General features: G+C 51.4%; 1 protein-coding gene across 10 annotated transcripts in view; it reads right to left on the bottom strand.

Moving 5' to 3' along the window:
* Window positions 1-20,572, bottom strand: part of EPS15L1 (epidermal growth factor receptor pathway substrate 15 like 1) — a 94,703-nt gene that overhangs the window by 33,671 nt on the left and 40,460 nt on the right. For 6 of the 10 annotated variants that reach the window (XM_028086962.2, XM_028086968.2, XM_028086965.2 and 3 more), the window contains 8 exons: window positions 18,294-18,451; window positions 15,697-15,853; window positions 14,990-15,075; window positions 14,035-14,107; window positions 7,453-7,614; window positions 6,451-6,648; window positions 5,000-5,170; window positions 169-292 (listed from right to left, as the gene is read on the bottom strand). In XM_028086962.2, the coding sequence (XP_027942763.1) occupies window positions 169-292; window positions 5,000-5,170; window positions 6,451-6,648; window positions 7,453-7,614; window positions 14,035-14,107; window positions 14,990-15,075; window positions 15,697-15,853; window positions 18,294-18,451 (1,129 nt within the window). The remainder of the gene's footprint in view (window positions 1-168; window positions 293-4,999; window positions 5,171-6,450; window positions 6,649-7,452; window positions 7,615-14,034; window positions 14,108-14,989; window positions 15,076-15,696; window positions 15,854-18,293; window positions 18,452-20,572) is intronic. The other 4 variants (XM_028086963.2, XM_088016665.1, XM_088016661.1 and 1 more) reach the window with 1 other exon arrangement.

Genomic DNA, 20,572 nt, shown 5'->3' with positions numbered 1-20,572 from the left:
AGTGAACCAGCGGAGGTGGAACACTCAGGTAGCCCAGGAGGCTCCAAGAATTCCCTTCCCCCTCCGTTCCAGAAGGAGCTATCTTGCAACCATTCTAGTCATCAGACAGTTCTAAACAGCACAAAGTAAACGGCCCTCCAATGACGAAGTGGGCACCGGGCCAGATACCTTTGAAGGGATCAGCTCCTTTAAATGGGTCGGATTTGAAGGGGTCTTCGGCCTGGAAAGGATCCGGATGCAATTCTTGGGCATTGTTGCTAAATAACAAGGCTTTATTTTTGAAAGGATCGTCCTATAATTTTGTGAAGAGACAGGACAGGAATTTTATTATTTCAAATTTAAAGCAAAGTACAGAATTCCCTACCCAACTTGCATATTTCTCCTTCAAGCAGTGGGACCTTACAGAGAACGATTAAAAAATCATCAAAGAAATGTGGACGTTGGTTCATAGTGACGTGCCGACAGTAGTTTGTTCGCGGTGACAAATGTTCATTTGCAGGGAAAAGGCATTAATGATAGGGGAAGCTGGGTGTGGGGTATGGGGGAACTTTCTGTACTCCCTTTAAGTTTTCCTGTAAGTCCACCACTCTTGCAAACTGAAAGTTTATTTAAAAATTGAGTGGACGCAACCCAAACAAACGTCCGCTGGCGGACGAACAGATATACTGGATGTAGTATGTAAAGATAAAGGAAATATTATTGACCCTTGAGGACATTATGCTGAGTGAAACAAGCCAGTCACGAAAAGACAAATGCTGTGTGACAGTGTCACTTTATATGAGGTCCCTAGAGGAGTCAGAGTCAGAGACAGAAAGTAGAGCGGCGGGTGCCAGGGGCTGGGGGAGCAGGATGGGGAGTGGGGGTTCAGGGGGTATGAAAACGTTCCGGAGTTTAGTTGCGCAATGTGAATATACTGAGGCATGGTTCAGATGGTCAATTCTATGTTATGTGTATTTTCTCACAATTAGAAATTCTTCTTAAAAATAAATCACTAAGTCAGAAAACAGTGGTATTTTTGGAAATGTCAAAAAGAAAACCGAACAAGCCACTCAACGACAGCATGGGTCTCGTTCAAAAGTGTAGCCTCCCTCAATCTTTTTTTCACAGAACGTCTACCTATGTGGGCATTTTTTAAAATGCTCTTTCCACACCAAGAAACACGAGGGCTATTTACATCTTGGGAGGAAATGAGTTGCTTATGAAGTTAGAACTACTAGAGCATATACACTTTGCATTTTGCATGTTTTTAAAAAAGTGCTTATTTCTAGAAACAAACAAGCATGTTTAAACCAGAAGGAAAAAAAAATTTGCTTTTGAAGAGCACATTTTTATAGTTGAAAATGGCCCAAATGTTGGTGGGGGGTATAATCTACACAGGAACAATGCACTTCGTTTAGAAACAGTGAGTGTATTTTGGTTAATAAAGACACACCCTCAGTGAAAACACGAAGGTTTCACTGTGATATGAAAAAGCACAACATCCTCACTGAATCTGGCAGATGTGTCGGCACCCATGGGGCTGGCAAAAATCCATTATTCCAAAGCCAAATAATTAAAGAGCTGGGGCTTCCGTAAAAATACAGACAATGGTTACAGGGCAATGACGTCAAAGGAAGATTCCTGACTAGGCTCCCAGCACTCTGGGCTGGCCAACTTTGGGAAGCAGGATGGCTTTCAGAGGCACTGGGCCAATGGGAAGCCCCAGGCTTCAGAAGGATGACCAACACCCTTGCCCTCTGATGAATACAGAATGACTTTTCTTACCTGGGAAGGATTATCTGCAGCCTCCAACCACAGGGCTTCCCAAGGTGGGGAAACCAAGCAGGGTTCTTAGGCAAGGAAGTACAGATGTCTGCAAGCACCGCGTCTGGCGGAAGTGTGCGGTTCGTTAAGGACAGCATGGTGCTAACACCTGCACAAAGCATGCACCCAGCAAGCGTCTGATGGGGCTCTCTGACACAGATAAATATGAGGGAGAAGTCCTAATCTAAAGAAGCTGGGAGGCCAAGATGGAAAATCAACCTTTCACAATGTACCATGGGGGAAGGAATGTATCTGTTCCAGAAGAATGGAGAGAGATGATGACCGGGATACGGGTGTGCGTCAAGAATGACAGCTTGGTCTCAGACTGGAAGCTTCCATCTAGTTTTTAACAGTACTGGTTTACAAGTTGGTGGGGTTTTTTTTTCTTTAATGTTTTCGATCACCACTTGGAAGCCTGCCAAATAAGAGGGGGCAATGGCAGAGAGGAGACTGTGATTCTAGGGGCTCTGGCTGCGAGCCCCCTGAACTGAAAGTCAGGTCTGCAATCTCTTTCTCAGGGGCAATTATTTGCCTAAGGCAGCAATCGCTCCCTCCCCTTCAAAGAAGAAGCCTAAAGAGACCCCAGGAGGATTCATGTACGTAAGGTAACCACCAGTGGTTCTGATTCTATTTCATGGATTCGGAGCAGAAAATGAGATTTCCCCTGGTGCAGACATACCATAAACGCCACCCTCCACTGACCACTTAGCAGTAAGAACTGAGCCAGCTGCCACTTGGGAGACACAGTGCAGCAGACAAGCACCAGGGCAAAAGACAGAGTAAAATACCTCGAACACAGAGTTCAGGAACTAGTCTTAAGTTCTGCACTTGTTAAGAAATAGATGTGACAACTCTGAAAGGAGTTACTGTGACTTTCCTTCCCTTTAGATGGGGGCTGGACAGTGGTGTGCTGGTGAACCAGCTGAGGGGAAAAAAAAAAAAAAAAAAAAAGCCCTGATTGGTAGCTTCTGCCAGTTCCCATGGTGTAAAAACTCCCACCGTGGCTGAATCCAAGTTACCAAAAATTGAACAATCAGGTTACAAAATTCCTATTTAATAATCAGCTCTGGAAAGTCAAGAAAATATGGCTCCAGCATGCCAGTGGGGCTGGATGCAACAACCCAATGATGAGTTCTTGGCGAGGCTTAAGTCTGGGATGATTTATTACCTTCTCTCTACTAGACAGGTTGGCTGGGTGCCGTCTTCAAGGGCAAGAGGCCAGTATTATCATCACCAGATCAGAGACAAGAAATAAATTTTGCTTTAAGAAGCATCAGTCTCTTGGACAAAGTAACATAGTTATGAGCTTAACACTAAAGTCAGTAACTTTAGTAGAACTGTCCAGCCTTAGAAAGTTCTAGATGCACCTCTCTGGTTACACTATTCTCAGGGGACTAAACCCCTCACTTTCACCCACCTCAAAGAGAACTAAGAGCTCTGTGAAGCAGTCTTGAAATATTCAAGAGTAAACAAAAAGCCCTGTTCGAAGTATTTATTAAGAAAAGGAAACAAACCGAAAAATGCTTTAAAAACTGTATTTGTACAACAAGATAAATATAGTTTTTCTTTCGGACACTGGTTGCAAGTTTCTACGTAACATATCTGACATCGACATTCCAGGATGAGTTGACTATCATGTAAACTTTGCCCTGCTTACAAGATGAATGAAAATAAGGAAAGATTAAAAATCGGGGGGGGGGCCAAGGGGAGGAGGGAAATCACTGGCCACTTGCAAACTGCCACTCTGCTGCCAACTTTTTATCCAAGGAAACTGATCTTATTCGAACCTGCAAAAGGGTTTGAGAGTGAGCTGTTTCGTGAACGAAGATGAAACAGGACAAGCCCAAAGCTGTGCAAGGGGACCAACGCCAGATGGGGAAAGTGAAAGCAGGGCCGTGAAGCTGAAATGCACACACAGACAGGGGACAGCCGGACAGCCAAGAGGGCAATTCTGCCTCAAGCACTTAACGATGAGTGGATGTTGTTCCATAGTCTAAATTCAGACAATCAAGCTGAATTTGGGCCCCAGGGTGGATATGGAATTCACCCACTTACAATTCCATGACAAAAAGGAGTCTGTGAATAGCAGAGGGAAGCAGCAAGGGCCAGAGACAGGAGACAGAGGAGAGCACCAACAGCATCTTCTAAGCGACCCAGGGAAGGAGGCGTAAGCTTCCCCATAAATTCCTGGGACTGACTACTCAGCTGCTGAGGAAAGAAACACGTAAGAAATGAACATGAAGAGCTAAGTCTCTAGGTGAGAGAGAGAGAAGCCGTTATTATTACAGGAAGGAAAAGGAATCTGCAAAGCCAACAGGGCCAGGAGCAGAAGGAGGGCTCGGAGGAGGAGTCCTGGACGAGGGGGCAGCAGTGCGGGGCGAGCAGTGAAAGGCTTCGGAAACACAGCACGACCAAACCATCGAGACCAACCGTGTCCCACTGGCTCCCTCAGGAGCACAATGATGCTCTCATCAGCCAGACTAGAGTGGAAATGCTGGGGCTCGGGGCCAGGAACGAGGGGACCTGACAATTTGAGGAAAAAGTAACACTGGCTGGATGTGAGCAGCCCGAGAGTCCACAGAAACCAGAGAGGCCAACAGCCCCTTGGGCCTTGATCAGGAACCCTAGGGTCATAGAGTGCCGAGGTTTTCAGTGTAACCAAAATTGCAAGAGAGAGGCCAGTTCATAGGTCAAACAGCAGTGCCTCGAAAGGGCTGTCACTTTTCTTGATCTTTAGCAATACATTCGATTTTCAAGGTGCTCCTTGTGGGAACACAGACACACACAGACAGACACACACACACACACACACACACACACACACACACACACACACTCCCCTGGTCCCCCCAACTAGCAGGATATACGGTTTCACAATGTGTGAGAGCTTGATTCAGTTTTGGTTACTTCTGGGAAGCCCTCCAAATGTGGGTGGTCAGCCCACTAGAGAGGATCTTTAAACACTGGTTTACAAAGGATTCAGGCCTATCCTTTGCTTTGTCCCGGAAGCAAGGCCAGAGCACAGCCATGTACACTGGGCCGCAGGGCCTGTGGGGACACGCAGAGCGGCAGTGGACACAAGAAACACCCTGCATTTGGACAGAATCAAGGCTGGCAAGCGCCGGATCCCACAGGCAGGGCATCCTCTGATCTCAACGTGGGACCTAATCCCAGGACTTGAGTATGTTTATTCGACCTTTACCATGGCTCCAAAACCGCCCCTCTCTGTCAGAGAGACCCCCTCGCTCAGGTCGGCTAGGTTGGTCAGGCTGGCGCCATGGGCCCCGTCGAGCGCCTCGTCGTACTGCTCCAGGGTCCTGTGGGCTTCCTGGTGGCTCTCGTGCAGCTCGGAAAGCTTGCTTCGTGCCTACACAACAAAGATGGCCGCTAGCACACGGGGTTTAGGGGAAAAGTGTCAAGCGAGGCATTTTCTTCTCCTAATGCCCAACCCCGAGTGATTCAGATGGGAAACTGAATTACTTGCCTACAGAGTTTACAAGAAGCGAGACCACTGTAAACCAGAATGAGGTCCTTCCCGCCGCCCCATGAGGCCTCTCTGTATCCCCACCCCCCGAGGGAGGCCCGTGATCAAACAGACTTTTGTCAATTCTGAACAAACTGAAACTGGTAAAATCCAGATTCACAATCTGTTCCAAGCGATTATCAACATTTTCCTTTATGGAGTTTTTATCACCCCGTTTGCATTAATAAGCAGCAGCGAACTTCACTGTTATTACTAACACACACTCATGTCTCGGTTCCTATCTACCTGTACAAATTCTTACTGCTTGGAGGTAAAAGGTCTTAAGATAATACTACACCTGTTCATTAAGAATGAAACACAGTATACGGTATTAAACCCCTGGCACATGTTTGTAATCAACTTTTGTCTGTAACCTGGCAAAAAGAGTGAGAGATGGAGCCAGTCAGGAAAGGAAGCACGACTAGCCATTTTGACATTGCCAAGGGCGAGCATCACCCCCACTCCGCAGATGGGACACGCAGGGGCCATTGTGTACAGGGGAGGAGAGGAGCCCTCCCTCTGCTGGTGAGCCACCGCTGCAGGCCTCAGGGCCCTCACACGGGCATGGGAAAAGGACAGGGTGCCCAGACAGCTTGAAGAACTTGAAGAAGCATGGGGTGATGCTGGTCATAGGGTGGGGCCTCCTCCATGTGCCAGTCCGCAAACTACATGGGGATGGAGAGGTGCTGGAACCGATCTCAGACTCTGTCCCTCTCGCTTGTCCAAGAACCACGCTGGTAAGGGCATTTCTGTGCCCAAGACCCTCTCCACAGGAGCTCTTCAAGTCCTCACGCAGACCCTGCCCATTCCCCCCAAATGGCACGCACTCAGGTGGGGAAGTGGAAGGCAAAGCAAACTGCCACCGGGCCAAAGTCAGCACAATGCCCGCATACACACTGGAGGGTTCTGGGGGCTCACCCTCCAGGCCAGGGTGGCAGCCTCTCAGAAGAGAGCCTAACGTAAATGAGGTGGGTGACAGCAAAGGAAACAAGCGGCCTCGGTGCAGGTGCAGACCAACACAGGCTGGTCACATATAGCACTGTGACAGGTCACCGCAGCTACTCCACGTGCCAGAAGGCCCTGCCATGGCCAGCAGAGGCGGGGGCCCGCCCTCAGCAAGGTACCTGGTTGATTTCGTCTTGTGTTGATTTCAGGGACTTGATGATGGTTTCCAGTTGAACTTTCCCAGCCTGAATGCTCTGCTCCAGCTGGGTTTCTTCCTGCTGCAATCGGTTCAGCTCAGACTTGGCCCGGTTCAGGTCATCTTCCTGGGACTTGAGATCGGATTCCTGAGACTGGATTTGGGTCTTCAATGAGGAAATCTGAAATGAGATGAAATATGACTGAGGGAGAATTTTTTTTTTTTTTTTAAGATTTTACTTATTTATTTGAGAGAGAGAGCATCTGCGCAAGTGGCAGAAGGAATAGAGAGGGACAAGCAGACTCCGCGCTGAGTGCAGAGCCCGATGTGGGGCTTGATGTCACAACCTGAGCCTAAACCAAGAGCTGGACACTCAACCGAGCCACCCAGGCACCCCAAAGGAGAATTCTTAATTCACGTTGTTGGAAGGAGCTAGCCCAGTGAGGCAGACACCAGCCCGATGGCCGGACGCCTGGCCTCCTTCCAGGGCCCTCTCTCCACTCACAAGACAGAGAGAAACAAGGCAGACATACTCAAGCCCATGTAACTGGCAGAAAGTCAATTTGGGATAAGGAAGAATGAAACCTGGGATAAGCACAGGCAATCTGTCCCCCAGGGGCTAAAGATCCCTGAACAAGGCCGCAGAGGAGGACACAAGGCTTTACAATCTGCTGAGGCTGCAGCCCCTCTGGTTTGTAATGAGCAGTGAAGACAGCAGAACGGGAGAGGGGCGTGCTGGCCCCCCTGTGCTGTGAGGTACAGGCCAGGGTGAGGTATCCACACACACAGGTTAGCAGGGACCAAAGGCCATTCACCATATGGCTTGGTGGGTGAGACTGAAGTTAGGCCACAGATGCTTGGTCGCTTTTTCAAGTGGTATGTCTCTATTAATCCAGGAGGATGTCTCAGCCCTGAGTTTCAAGGGCATCGTGAGCTCAAAGAAGGCTGCAGGAAGCCCCCCTGCAGTGCTGGGTGTGAGACTCACCATCTGAGTCTCATCCTGGCACTTCTGCCTCACGTCGCTCAGCATGTCTCGGAGCTTGGCCTTCTGCTGATCCATTTCGTCAAGGCGGTCTTGGGCGTCCTGTTTCTGAGCTTCTAGCTCTTGTAAACTGCTTGTTTCCCGGTCTAAATCATTTTGTAATTCCTAGGAAGAGTCACATCACTTTACTTGAGATGGATGAGAATGGGGAATATCCAGGTAACAGGGTCTCAGCCTGGGCTGGAGCCCCCAGGACGTCCTACAAAACCGCCTGTGCCCCCAGTCTGCACTTGGCAGGCATCCGGTGCACACCTGCTGTAAATGCGTGCGTCCTGGCTTGGCGGCTGTGGACTGAGCTCTCACTAAGTGTCCTGGCAAATACTTACTGACAGCCTAAGAGAGGCCAAGGGCCAGGAGAGTGGCTGGGTCCCAGCAAGAACAGCTGTCCAGTGGATGTGGTCAGGGGTGGAGAGAGGAGAGGCATCACCCAAACATAAATAAACTGGGAGGAATGGAACCAACAGAATGCATGAGTGCTGTTGGATGGACTTGGGGGCATGGGGAGACTGACCGATGCTGCACATATGGAGGGGACCCCCACGGAAGCACTACTTAGGGTGGACCTGAAGGACAAGCAGGCAGCAGCCACATGAAGAGCCAGGAGGAAAGGAGCCCAATGGTGGGGGGACACCAGGGGGCCCAAGGTGGGGAAGGGGGGTGGTTGGGCTCCAACTCGAGCCAAAGGAAGCAGGGCCACACCAAAGAGTCCGCACTTGCTTCTGGGGCAGGACACTGAAGTATGGGCTTGGGACACGACGCTTCTCCACTGCTAACGCTCCTCCAAATTGGCAGTATCTATCAAGATGACCTAGCAGCTACCCTCAGACCTGACTATGACACCTCTAGGAAAAGCATCTTAAGAGGTGTACGACACATGTGACCACATGTAGTGTGTGAGAGCAAAACCTGTAAACAATGTAAATTTCCACCAGACGGACCTGGCTAACAACTGCGGTACAGTCTTACCCTAAGAGAAGCTGCACCTCATACTCTGAGTTACAATGTGAAGCAAACAAGGCACGTGGCAGAGCACATGTGTACTTTGCATTCTGGCATTCGTGCAAACAGGAAGGAGAGAATATGCACAAATCTCTCTCCTTAAACATGCACATGACCTTCCTGGAAGGCCTCATGGGAGCCAATGAACTGCATCACTGAGGGGGTGAAGAGGAGGGCAGGAGGCTTCACGCCTTTTGATTTTCAACCAGGCAAGTATCTTATCAAATGTCTTACAACTAAAGCTAAAATCACGGATGGGTGGGGCAGAAGAGATGGAGGCCTGGGGGTGCTGACGAAGGGAGCAGGGAGGGGACCTAGAACTAGGTGAGATGGTGGCCATGGGAACCAAAGTAAGGGAAAGATTTGAGGGGACCTTGAGGGTACAGGAAGACAGGGATGGTGAGGCCGATCCCCAGGGCTGGCCTGGGCTATGGGTTGCTGGTGCCATTTTAGGAAAAAATCCAAAGCAGTCACAGCGTCTCCTCTCTGCCTTGATAAAAATGTCATGGCTCTCTCCTCTCTGGATAGCTCCCCAGGCTCCCTGCCCCTGACCTTTAATTCAGGAAGCAGATCCTCAGTCTGACAAGTTTGGGGAAGAGAAGAGACTGGTGGTAGGGAGTCTAGGACATGGGTCTGCCACATCTGCAGGAAGAACAGTGATGGAGGAGGAGGAGACGAAGCAGGGAGGAGGGTCAGGCCCAGTGTGGTAGCCTGGGAAACCAGGTGGCCAACAGCCTGGGACATCAAGGAATCTGAGTCTCATTCTATAAAGAAGAAGGAGGAATCAAAGAGCCCCACGGGGACAAAGACCCACCAGCTCATGGTTAGGATGGGAGCTGGGTCAGAATGGGGAAGGTGCCTAAGCAAAAAGAACACAGAAATAACCCAGACAACCTACAAACTCAACTCAATTCAACCCCCCCCAGAACCCCCTGCTGGCTTCTGTGCAGAAACTGACAAGCTGATGCCAAAACTCATTAAGGAAATGCAAGGGACTCGGAATAGCCAAAACAATCTTGAAAAAGAAGAAACAAAGTGGCAGGACTCATACTTTTCAATTTCAAAATTTACAACAGACATACCTCAGATACATCGTGGGTTTGGTTCCAAATCACTGCAATAAGCAAATATTGCGATAAAGCAAGTCAAATGAATTTTTTAGTTTCCCAGTGCATATAAAAGTATGTTTATACTATACTGCAATCTATTAAGTATACAACAGCCTTATGTCTAAAAATAAATGTACACACCTTAAATAAAATAATACTTTATTGCTAAAAATTGCTAACCATCATTTGAGCTTTCAGTGAGTCATAGTCTCTGATCACAGATCACCATAACATATATAATAATGAAAAAGTTTGAAAGATTGCAAAAACACCAAAATGGGACACAGAGACACAAATTGAGCAAATGCTACTGGGAAAATGGTGCTGATAAATTTGCTTGACACAGGGTTGCCACAAACCTTCAATTTGTAAAACAAAAACAAAAAAACCACACAGTATCCGCAAAGCACAATCTAGTGAAGCACAATAAAATGAGGTATGCCTCTAAGAAGCTCAGTCATCAAGACAGTGTGGTATTGACATAAGGAAAAATGCAGGTAGATCAATGGGATAGAATTCAGAGTCCAGACATAAAGCCACACATCGATGGCCAAGTGATATCCAACAGGGGTGCCAAGACCATTCAATGGAGAAAGAACAGTTTCTTCAACAAATGGTGCTGAGACAACTGGATCTCCACATGCAAAAGAAGGAAGTCAGACCCCTACCTCACACCATATGCAAAAATTAACTGAAAGCAGATCAAAGATCTAAATGTAAGAGCTTAAAATGATAAAATCTTAGAAGAAAACATGGCATAAATCTTTGTGACCCTGAATTTGGCAATGAGTTCTTAGATATGACACCAAAGGCAAGAGCAGGGGGGAAAAAAAAAAAAAGGAATAGACTGGACTTCACCAAAATTTAAAAACTTCATGCTTCAAAGGACACCATTAAGAAAGTAAAGACAACCCACAATATTTGCAAATCACATATCTGATGAAGAACTTATATCTAGAAACTATCAAGAACTCTTACCACCCAGCTATTGAAAGACAATCCAATTTAAAAATGGTCAAAGAGTCCGAACAGACATTTCTCCAAAGAAGGTACACAAATGGCCAATGGGCACATGAAAAGATGCTCAACATCATTAGGGAAAGTGTTAGGGGCAATCAGGTACCGCTCCACACCCACTAGGAAGGCTAAAATAAAAAATGGGAAATAAGTGCTGGCGAGGATATGGAGAAACAGGAATCCTTATGCATTATAGGCCGGAACGTAAAATGGCACAGCCACGTTGCAAAACAGTCTGGCAGTTCCTCAAAAGAGTTACCATATGATCCAGCCATTCCACTCCTAGGTAACAGACCCAACAGAAGTGAAATCATATGTCCATGTGACTTGCACATGAACGTTCACAGTGACGTCATTTGCAATAGCTAAAAAGTCAAAGAACCCAAATATCCATCAACGGATGAACAGACGAACAAAATGTGGTCCAGCCACACTGTAGGGTCTCACTCAGCCATAAAAACGAAGGATACACTGACACATGCTGGTTCATCATTCACGACGTGGATGAACCTTGAAAACACGAGGTGGAGTGAAAGAAGCCAGACACAGAGGTCACACCATGTATGAGTCCATTACCCCGCAATGTCCAGGTCAGGTAAATCCGAAGACAGGAAGCAGATCAGTGGTTGCTAGGGGCTGGCGAGGGGAACAGGGACTGCTAATGGGGACAGGGCTTCCTTTCGGAGTGAGGAAAGTGCGGACGGACTGACAGTGGTGATGGTTGTACAGCCCTGAGCACGCACTAAACACCACTGAATTATACGCTTTAAATGGATGGACTGTGTGTATGTGAGTTCTAGCTCAGTAAGGCTGTTGTCACAAAAACAAAATAAAACGAAAAACCAGGCAAAGAAGCTGCAGGTGCTCACCAGAATGACAGAGATGGAAATGGAGGTGAGAGACCCCCCAGGGAGGACGGGGAAGGGGCACCCTGGGAACAGGACCATGGGAGCTGAAGCTGAACCTTCCGCTGCCTAAAACCAAACATAAAAGGACCTGAGGACAAAGGACTCATATTCCACGTGGGGCCCTGACCCACAGAACTGTGCTACTGGGTGTGGCAAGTGATCTCCTGGCCAGACCCACGTGGGGAAAGGTGGCAGGAACCAAAGCCAAACCTGGTTTTCACAGGGGAACTTGCAAAAAACACAGTGTCCTGTCTAGGACCAAAAGCTGCCATCAAGTGCTACAGCAGAGCCCCGACCTGGCCTGCTTACAAATGAGGCCCCCACAGAACAGGGGCCAGTCTGGCTGGTGCTGGGCTCCCTCCCAGCTCTGGGGAGCTATTGAGGCACACAAGGACCCCAGCACCTGAAAGACTGTAGGTATGTGCCCGTCAGAGCCCACCAGCCAGGACTCTAGGCGGCTTGGCTGCACCTGCCACAGACCAGAGGAGATAGTACCTTCAGATGTCAGAACAAGTCACTGCAAAGACCTGACATCTTCCTCAGAATCGCCCAGAGCAGGCACCAGAGACCCGATGATTGGTTTCCTGGGCAGTTAAAGGCCATCATAGCACCCAGATCCTCAGGGACCAGAATGAAAACCAAATCATGTTCATGGCAACCCAGACCCAGCAGGAAGGGAGAACTGGCCACACGGCCGTGTCGCAGGCTAGGCCCTGCCCAGGCACGAGGGACGAGGGGCCAGCTCCGCCACACCCCAGGACTAGAAGGATGGAAGCTGAGGGGATGCAGGGCACGGAGGGGCGGGAGTGGGCTCTGTGTCTGAGGGATCAGTTCTAGGACATGGGTGGAAATCAGAGGCCTGAGAGAGAATAAAATGGCAGGAGGAACGTACTGTGGGGGCTTTCAGAGAAATACAGTCACTTCGCCTGCCTGCAAGGTGGCCTTATAACTGAAGCAGCTCATCTGAGCAAAAAAGCCGTTCCTGTCAGAGGCAGGCCAGTCCCTACTTTCCAACCCGAAACATTCCAGGAGACCATCTACAGCCCAGTCCTCACTGCTAACATGCATGGACAGTGAGAAGCCAGGAAAGGAAAGAAGGCTCTGGACACCGCACAGCGTGAACCGGTGAGTGTCCCGAAGCAGCAGGCACATCTACCCCACCTCACCTGCAGACCACAGCCACGACACATGGCCCTTCCCACAGATTGGCGGGACATGCCATCCTCCCAGTCTCCCAGAATCCTCCAGTCCCCTTGTGGGTGGCACAGGGGAGGGCCACCCAGCACCTCGAGAGCCCGATGCTACTTACTTGCCCTGGCTCAGGTCCACACCCTCAGAGGTGGCCCAGAAAGAACTGGCCACTGTCCTGGCACACACGGCCGCTCTTAGCTCTGTGAGCAGCCCACGCACTGACCCTCGGTGCCTGCTGGGGAGATGGAAGCTAGGAGGCCGAGCCACCGGTCCGGGTCACTCAGGTGAGGCCCGGTGGAGCTGGAGTCCTGACCACTTGGCCATGCTCCTCTCCCCCACCCAGCTCTGAGCTCAGAACACTCAAAGTCCTCAAGCAGAGACCACCAGTCCCAGTGGCACTTCTAGCGCTCACTCTCAGGGTGCCACAGCCACCTCAGACCCGAGACATCGTGGGAACCCATGTGCCTTCACTGGTGCAGCTGCCCGGGGCTGACTGCTTTGCTCTGGTGCAGACTCCCCTCTGCTCAAATGATGAGAAGAGCAGGGAGGGCCCTGAGTGAGTGCTGAGCTTACATGCCAGACCCCATTTTCCAGCCCCACAACTCAGGAAAGCAGAACAGTCATTACCGATGTCATATAAGACCCGGAGATGTTAAGTAACTTGCCCAAGGTCACACAGCTAAGGAGAACTGGGTTCGAGCCCAGCAGTCAGACTCCCAGTCTCCGCATCACCACCACATGCTAGGAGGCACTGCAGGAAGCAGGACTATCCTGAGAACAGGTTGGCAGCCACTGACTGAACCTCAAACACGGAGACGTGAGTGGAAAAAGCCAGACACAAAAGGTCTCACATCTAACGTCCAGAACAGGCATATCCATAGACAGAAAGCAGATTAGTAGTTGCCAGGGGCTGGGGGAGGGGCAATGGGAGGTGGTGAGGGCTAATGGTCATGGGGTTTCTTTTTGGGGTGATGAAAATGTTCTGGGACTAGATGGAGGAGATAGCTAAGGAACATACTGAATATGCTAAAAGCCACTGAACTGTATGCTCTAAAGGAGCAATTTTTATGTGATGTGAATTATAGAGCTCAACTGAAAAAAAAAAAAAAAAGAAAAAAGAAAAAAACCCCGGTCTATGGTTATAGGAAACTTAAAAGCCTCACCTGGAAGCCCCCCAGAAGCTTGTGCTTCCAGGAAGGGCAGGGCTAGCTTTCCTTCACCCCGCCCCCACTGACAGGCGCAGCCGGCGCTCCACAGGGGCGCTCCACAGCTCATCTGCCCAGGGCGAGCACTGTGCTTACCTGCACTTCGTTGCTTTTCTGTCTGATTGCCTCTTCCTTTTCTCTAATGTCTTGTTCCAGGGAATACTTCTCTCTGGGCATTGAAAAAGATTTCAGGGAAGCACAGATGAGTGATAGCATGCCTACAGCCATGGTGTAGTCTCTCGGCGCCGACTTCTCAATGCCCAATTCCGTCCCTACCCACAGAACCCAGCTCAGCTGGCTCCCAGTGACTGTGCACCCGACATCATCCCCTCCCCTCAGTGTGGGTGGAATCTGTCGATACAATGAGGCAATGCTCCCAATGAGACCACTCGAGCCCCCAGAGCAGAGGGAAGAGGAAGGCAGAGCAAAGCCCAGGGTGCGGAGGGCTCAACATGCCCTCACTGACTTTGCCCCCAGAGGGCAAAGCGCTTTCTCAGCCCTTCTGCTCAGTGCCCTCCCCCAGAATTAACTGGTGAGAGGCGGCTGCTTTGAAGAGGATCCCAAGGACATACAGGAAATGGATGCACTTCTTTCTGCCAGATTCTGAGAGTACAGACACCCCATCCAAAGCCCTTGTTTACGGGTAGGGAAACTGAGGCAGAAGGCACAGAGAGGAGCCACAGACCTGTACACAAAGCCTCTCTCAGTTAGCTGTCGGTCCTAAGCCATTAACTTGCCACCTGAGACTCTGCCATTTTATGTGCTGAGGGAGAGCAAGGCCTTCCTGAGCTCAGGGGGCAGGGCCTGGGGCTGCCTAGCAACAACCTGCCCGAGACCCCACAGCCCCCACTGACTACTGCGGACGTCATCACTCGAGCTCATTCAGTCAATTCAGGAACTCAGGGGAATGTGCAGCCCTTCACTTCTGCTGTACGGCCTTGTGATGGTCAACTTGCCGCCATGTCTCACAAGCCTCTGGTACTTGTGGTAACAAGCTGGGATAGGCGCTGGTGTAAGGTTCAGATTCTCAGGGGAAGGAGCTTTAACACACCTTTGTAACTGGGCGATCTCTTGACTGATATCATCAAGTTCTTTCACACCAGTAAATTCCCCTGATCCAAGAGAACTTGAACCGTCCTGGAACGAAATTCAAATACAGAATTAAAAATTGTCAAGCTGAGGGGCCCCTGGGTGGCTCAGTTGGTTAAGTGTCTGACTTGATTTGGGCTCAGGTCATGATGTTGGGGTTGTGAGACTGAGTTCAACGTCTGCCACGGAGCCTGCTTAAGATTCTCTTTCTCCCTCTCCCTCTGCCCCTCCCCTCCCTTAAAAAAATAAACTGACAAACTGAGGGGCGCTTGGCTGGCTCAATTGGTGGAGTATGTGACTCTGGATCTCGGGGGTATGAGTTCAAGTCCCACACTGGATATAGAGATTAGTTAAAAATAAAATCTTAAAAAAAATTTGACAAGCTGGCCTCAAGGCCCAGCGGGGACTAGTGGTCCTGGTATGAGGAATATAATCATGGTATCTCCAATTCACAGTAGCAAAAGGGCCAGCACCCTGCCTGGAAAACTATCCCAGTGGCCCAGACACACCCCCTAGACCCACCCCTGGGCCCCTGGTGAAGGCTGGGGCCAGATCAAAGTAGGCAAAGACAGCAGGGCACTGGCAGGCTCACACGGGCCACTGCCGCCACCTGGTGGCAGGCTGCGGGAAACCACACGAACAAGACCGGGTGTGGCCAGCAGTACTCACCGGGATGGGAGTGCCTCTCTCTGAGGGCGGGACCATGTCCGGTGACAGAACTTGAGGGGGGTCGATGCCTTTACTGACCTTCTGCTGAATGAAGTACATAGCTAATGCAAACTGGTCTTTACTTAACTTCCCTGTTTGCCTCGTATCAGCCAGGGCCCTGGGAGAAATATGCAGATGCTAATTACACGTCAAAGAAGCAAGAATTCAGCCCTGCATGCTAAGTACAAATCACAGAACCCATCCTTTAAAGAAATGACCAGCGACAATACAAACAATGGGGCACAGCAGCAACTCCTTTTCTACTGAACATCCCGTTCCCGGACAGCAGTCCCGATACCCCCCACCCAAGCACCCTGCCCAAAGACTGGCTGGAGAACCACCAAACCCCACCCCACAGGCCAAGGTGGCGGGCCTTTGGGAGGACCTCATCAGCAACTACCAGAAATGGCACCAGCTCTTCACGGCGTGCACGCGGGGGCCCGCGATGGTCCAGTACAGAGCAGCCGTTCTGGTAGACATGAAGCGGGCCCGAGCGTGTCCCCTCAGGTCTCTAGCCAGCCCCTGCAGCCCGGGTTATCCGAGCAGCCTGAGCGGCTGGCTTTCAACGGGGGTGACAGCAGCAGCATTCTGGGTTGTCATCCTGAGGCGATGGGGCCCGGAAAGCCACGCCTGACCGTGTTGCTCAGGGCAGTCCCTCACAGCTGAGGTGTCCCTGCTCCCGTGGCCTTCTGGCAGCCTGGCAGACGGGCAAGGCAGCACGTAAGCCAGCAGCACACGGAGCTCCCGCAAAGCCTGGGAGAGAAGCTCTGCAACCAGCCCAGTAACCAAGGAGCTGGCCGTTATGGGAAGGAAAGCCTCACGCAGTGGGACGAGGCCTCCACATCTGCAAAATGTCTCATCCCAGCCACTCAACAGGCGGCCTCACTTCCCACTGCGCGTAGTGACTGCAGAGCAATGACACTACCCTCTAACACGTAGCAGAGGAGAGCTGGGAAAGGTGAACAGACTCCAGCCCAAACAGCCAATGAACAGGGCCGCGGGGGGGAGGGGTGCATAAAGACCCCACCGAATGTTGCTGATAAAAGCTGATCTAAAAACATCTTCATTCTTGTTGCAGTCTGAGGGTGAGGTGTGCTGATTCTGCCTGCCAGGGCCGGTCCTGCTGCACACCCAGGCCACAGCTGCTCCTGGGCCCGAGGCCTCTTCTCTCGGGCCCTCTCCTGCTCCCCATCTCTGAAGAAGCGTGGGCTCCAAGGCCCGCATTGCGCTGTGCTCGGCCAGCCCCCACCCGTGGCAGCACTGCGTTCTGGCTCCAGGGCTATGCCCCCGACCAGCCCTCCGGGCATGTTACCTGCGCTTCAGGGATGCCCCCCCGCTTCCCCGGCCACCCGCAGACAAGCCCAGACTGTCGTGCTACTCTTCAAGAGCGTGCTCATCCTGCCTTTTCCCTTATATGCAACACTTTCTGCGTTCCTTCTCTAATCCAAGCATACTGGTGATTCCACTGTCACTTCCCCGTGGATGCACCATTTGCAGGTTGAGGTACTGTCCCTGTGCTACGATCGGGGCGCGGCATCGCTACCTTTGAATCACACGTACATCCCACTTCAAGGTGATAAAGGGGACGCTGCACTTCCTCAGCCTCTAAAATGGGGCAAGGGAGCTGAAGGGGTGGAGAATGACTGTCCCTGACCTGTCAGAAGCAGCTGGTCTCCCCCAGCTGTTTGGTGACTGACTGGGTGTCACACACTCCTGAAGGGACAGCCTGTTTTCTCAGGTTGGGGCCTCCCCTCACAGCGTGGACATCTATGAATTATTACCAAGGACGTGCTAAATTTCACTGCTCTTCTTTGGAGGCGTTCACCTCTCCAGAATTATATGGAAATTCTCTCTTTGTGACTCCCAAGTGAAGCCCCCTAAGCCCTGAGGACAAAGTTAGAAAGTGACCTTCACCACTGGTCAGTTGCGAAAGAAGCCATCCCAGTGCTGTGAAGATTGCTCTGGTCCACCCTGAAGGAAAGTAGGGGTGAGGCCGGCTCCCTGACCGGCCCTGAGGCGTGGACCAGAGTCTCGTTGACTGCTCACTCTCCTGATGGGAGCCGAGTCGAGTCACTGACCTTCATAGGCCTCCTAGGGGAGGCGGCCGCAGTCACCACTGCCCAGGGCGGCTCTACCGGAGCTGCTGGAGACATACCGCACACTCCCCTCACAGGGGCAGAGCCAAGCGTCCACACCCCGACTGGCTGTGGCAAAGGCTGGGTGTCCTGCTACAACCAGCATAACCACCAGCAAGAACTCGCCCCAGTCACTCAAGCAAATCGCCCCAGAGCTGTGAGAGGGACTAAATGGGTGGAGAGTGAGCTGCCATGCCCAGGATACAGAAGGGCCTTCGCAATCCTACCTCACTCAGCTCCCGTCCGCCCCGGCAGGAGGCCTGCTGCAGGGCTGGAGAGACGCCCCCGACCGCCATGCCCTGATGGACACCTGCCCCTCCTTCAGCACAAGCCTCACTTCCTCGGGGCCCCTCAGAGCCATCCACAGCCATGACCTCCACACAGGAGGCCTAGACGATCCGACGTCCAGCTACCCATCCTTACCATATGTGTGCTAGAAGGTTCTGGGTGAGGCCCGAGTGCATGAAGATCTCCTTCACCTCCTGGCCGCTCACATAGCCATCCAGGTCCAGGTCGGTCTTCAGGAATATCTCATCAAATCGCATCTTATCTGCAACCGGCACCACCCAGCTCACGGTTGGCTGAAATGGGTTTCAGAATGGTTGGTCTCTAGCTTCTCATCACCATAAACAGGTGCTATTAAAGCGCTTCCACGCGCTCCTGACCTCCTGACGAGAGAACTATTAAGGCGCTTCTCCACACATGTGAGTAGCACGACTCCATGACCCCAGAGGGCACACAGGAGCCCCATTCTGTAAGTGGGGAAACTGAGGCTGAGAGCAGCTGACAGTCAGCCTCTCCCACCCCATCGCAGCGCCCCCTCCTCCTTGTATTTAGAGGAGGATAAAGACCCAGCAGGTCTGAAGGGGCTTGAAGGGAAGCCAGCGAATTCTCCTTCCGGGAGGGGGTCCAAATGTGCCAGGCAAGACCCTCCTGATGGCCCATGTTAGAAGGACGGTCTCCTGAGCACCAACCAGCCCCACTCTGACGCCAGCCTTCCTGATCCTCTCGTCTTCTGCCTGCAAACACTTCTCTGCAGCTGCCACAGGAGTTCTCATGCCTATGGCTCGGGATTCTGTACTCCGTCCTTTGAGTACAGACTCCATTCCCCATGACACAGCAGCGTCCCCATGAGGTGTCAGCGCACAGCAGACACTGACAGGGACTGAATGAGGCGGACGTGAAAATGGTGTCTGCTGGATGGACAGGCACCCAGGGCCCTCTGGTGCTGGCGGGGGAGCCCAGGCCCCAGATGAGCATGCCTGCCACCCACAAGGGCCCCACCACCCTCGAGGGCACTGCCCCGGCAGATGCAGCAAAGAGTATCTGCAAGCCCCGGGTAGTGCCATTTCGGCAGCGACAGGGCTTGGCCACCTGCTGCATGTGTGACCCCTCCCGCTGCCTGCTCAGGTCTACATAAGAGGGGTCCACCAGGGCCCATGTACCTCCTATTTCAGGGGCATCAGGGGCCCCTTCAGCTGCTAATTCTGGACATGTCACCTCTGACCTTTGGCATACTCATTGAACCAAGTTCCACAGTGCCTCTGCCCCTTCTCCTAGAGACGTTTTTCCTCATCTGCTCTTTCTGAACAGGTCTCCCTCGCTATCAAAATCCAGCGTGATCCTGACACGAGCACTGGGAATCCAGAACGCGGGGCGGGGGGGGAAGCAAGGGACACCATGTTACCCGGATCATTTCAGTTCCAGGATTCTGGATAGCGAGAATGAGTTAGTCCAGCAAGGATTTATCAGAACCTGTGGACCGAATTCAAAGAGCAGGGGCTCAGGCAGCAGGAATTTAGATAACGAGAGAGACCTGCACTTTACCTGCCCTATTATGTGAATTTTGTAAGCCCCCTCAGAGTAGACATAAAGACGCACATAAAGGATCTCTAACAAAGAAGAGGCTTGCTGTCTTTACGTCCAGTGGGTGGGGTAAGCTAAAGCTCAGATGCCAAGAAACCTGAGGAGGGAGTAACAGCAGATCAGACAAGCTAAGCTGGGGGAGAAAATGGTTTCTGTGCTCCACAAGTCCCAAGAGATTATAACTCTGGGATGACAAAAATCCTAACATTCAATGTGCACACAAAATGAGCTTGCTGCCTGATTTCTGGGGTGTCAGAGTATGTTGACAGCAACACTCCGAAACCAACTTGGCTACAAATCCAACAGGGAACAGCCTTCTCCTTGGAGCTGGGTCTCCCAGAAAGGGCTGGGCTTAAGGCTGGCTTAGCAGCCACAGGACCCCACTAAATGGCAACAGACCCTGGTGGCTGGAAGGGGCTGCGCCCCACAGCTGGCTGTGAAGAAAGGACCTTGCAGCCCCAGGATGGTGGTGAGAGAAGTGGGGGAGGGGATGGCATGGTGACTGTGGGTCCCCAGAACTGCTCGCTCTCAAGTCTATGACTCCACCATCTGCCCCCATCCTTGGGGAAAGGAACGCACCCACAGAGTGTCTGAGCTTGCTCCCTCTCTAGCCCTGGCCTTGCTCTGGTGGCCCTGGGGTTGACGCACACTCTGCAGGACCTGTGAGTCATCAATCTTAGTGTTTCAAATTTTTCTGATGGTTGTTGCTGAGATGCATTTTGCAAATTCTAACAAGAGCCACAAAGACATCTGCTCCGGGGTCGGGGAAGTGTCGGCGGGGGCTCGCCGCAAGTCATGGGGGCCCAACTGAGCACCACAGGCATCCCTAGCGGACA

The sequence above is a fragment of the Eumetopias jubatus genome, unplaced genomic scaffold (genome assembly GCF_037043125.1).
Source record: "Eumetopias jubatus isolate StellerSeaLion01/CBP00866 unplaced genomic scaffold, mEumJub1_p1.0 scaffold_1, whole genome shotgun sequence".
NCBI lineage: Eukaryota > Metazoa > Chordata > Mammalia > Carnivora > Otariidae > Eumetopias > Eumetopias jubatus.
Note: the sequence above shows the minus strand (reverse complement) of the source record. Positions and strands in the feature narration are given on the sequence as shown.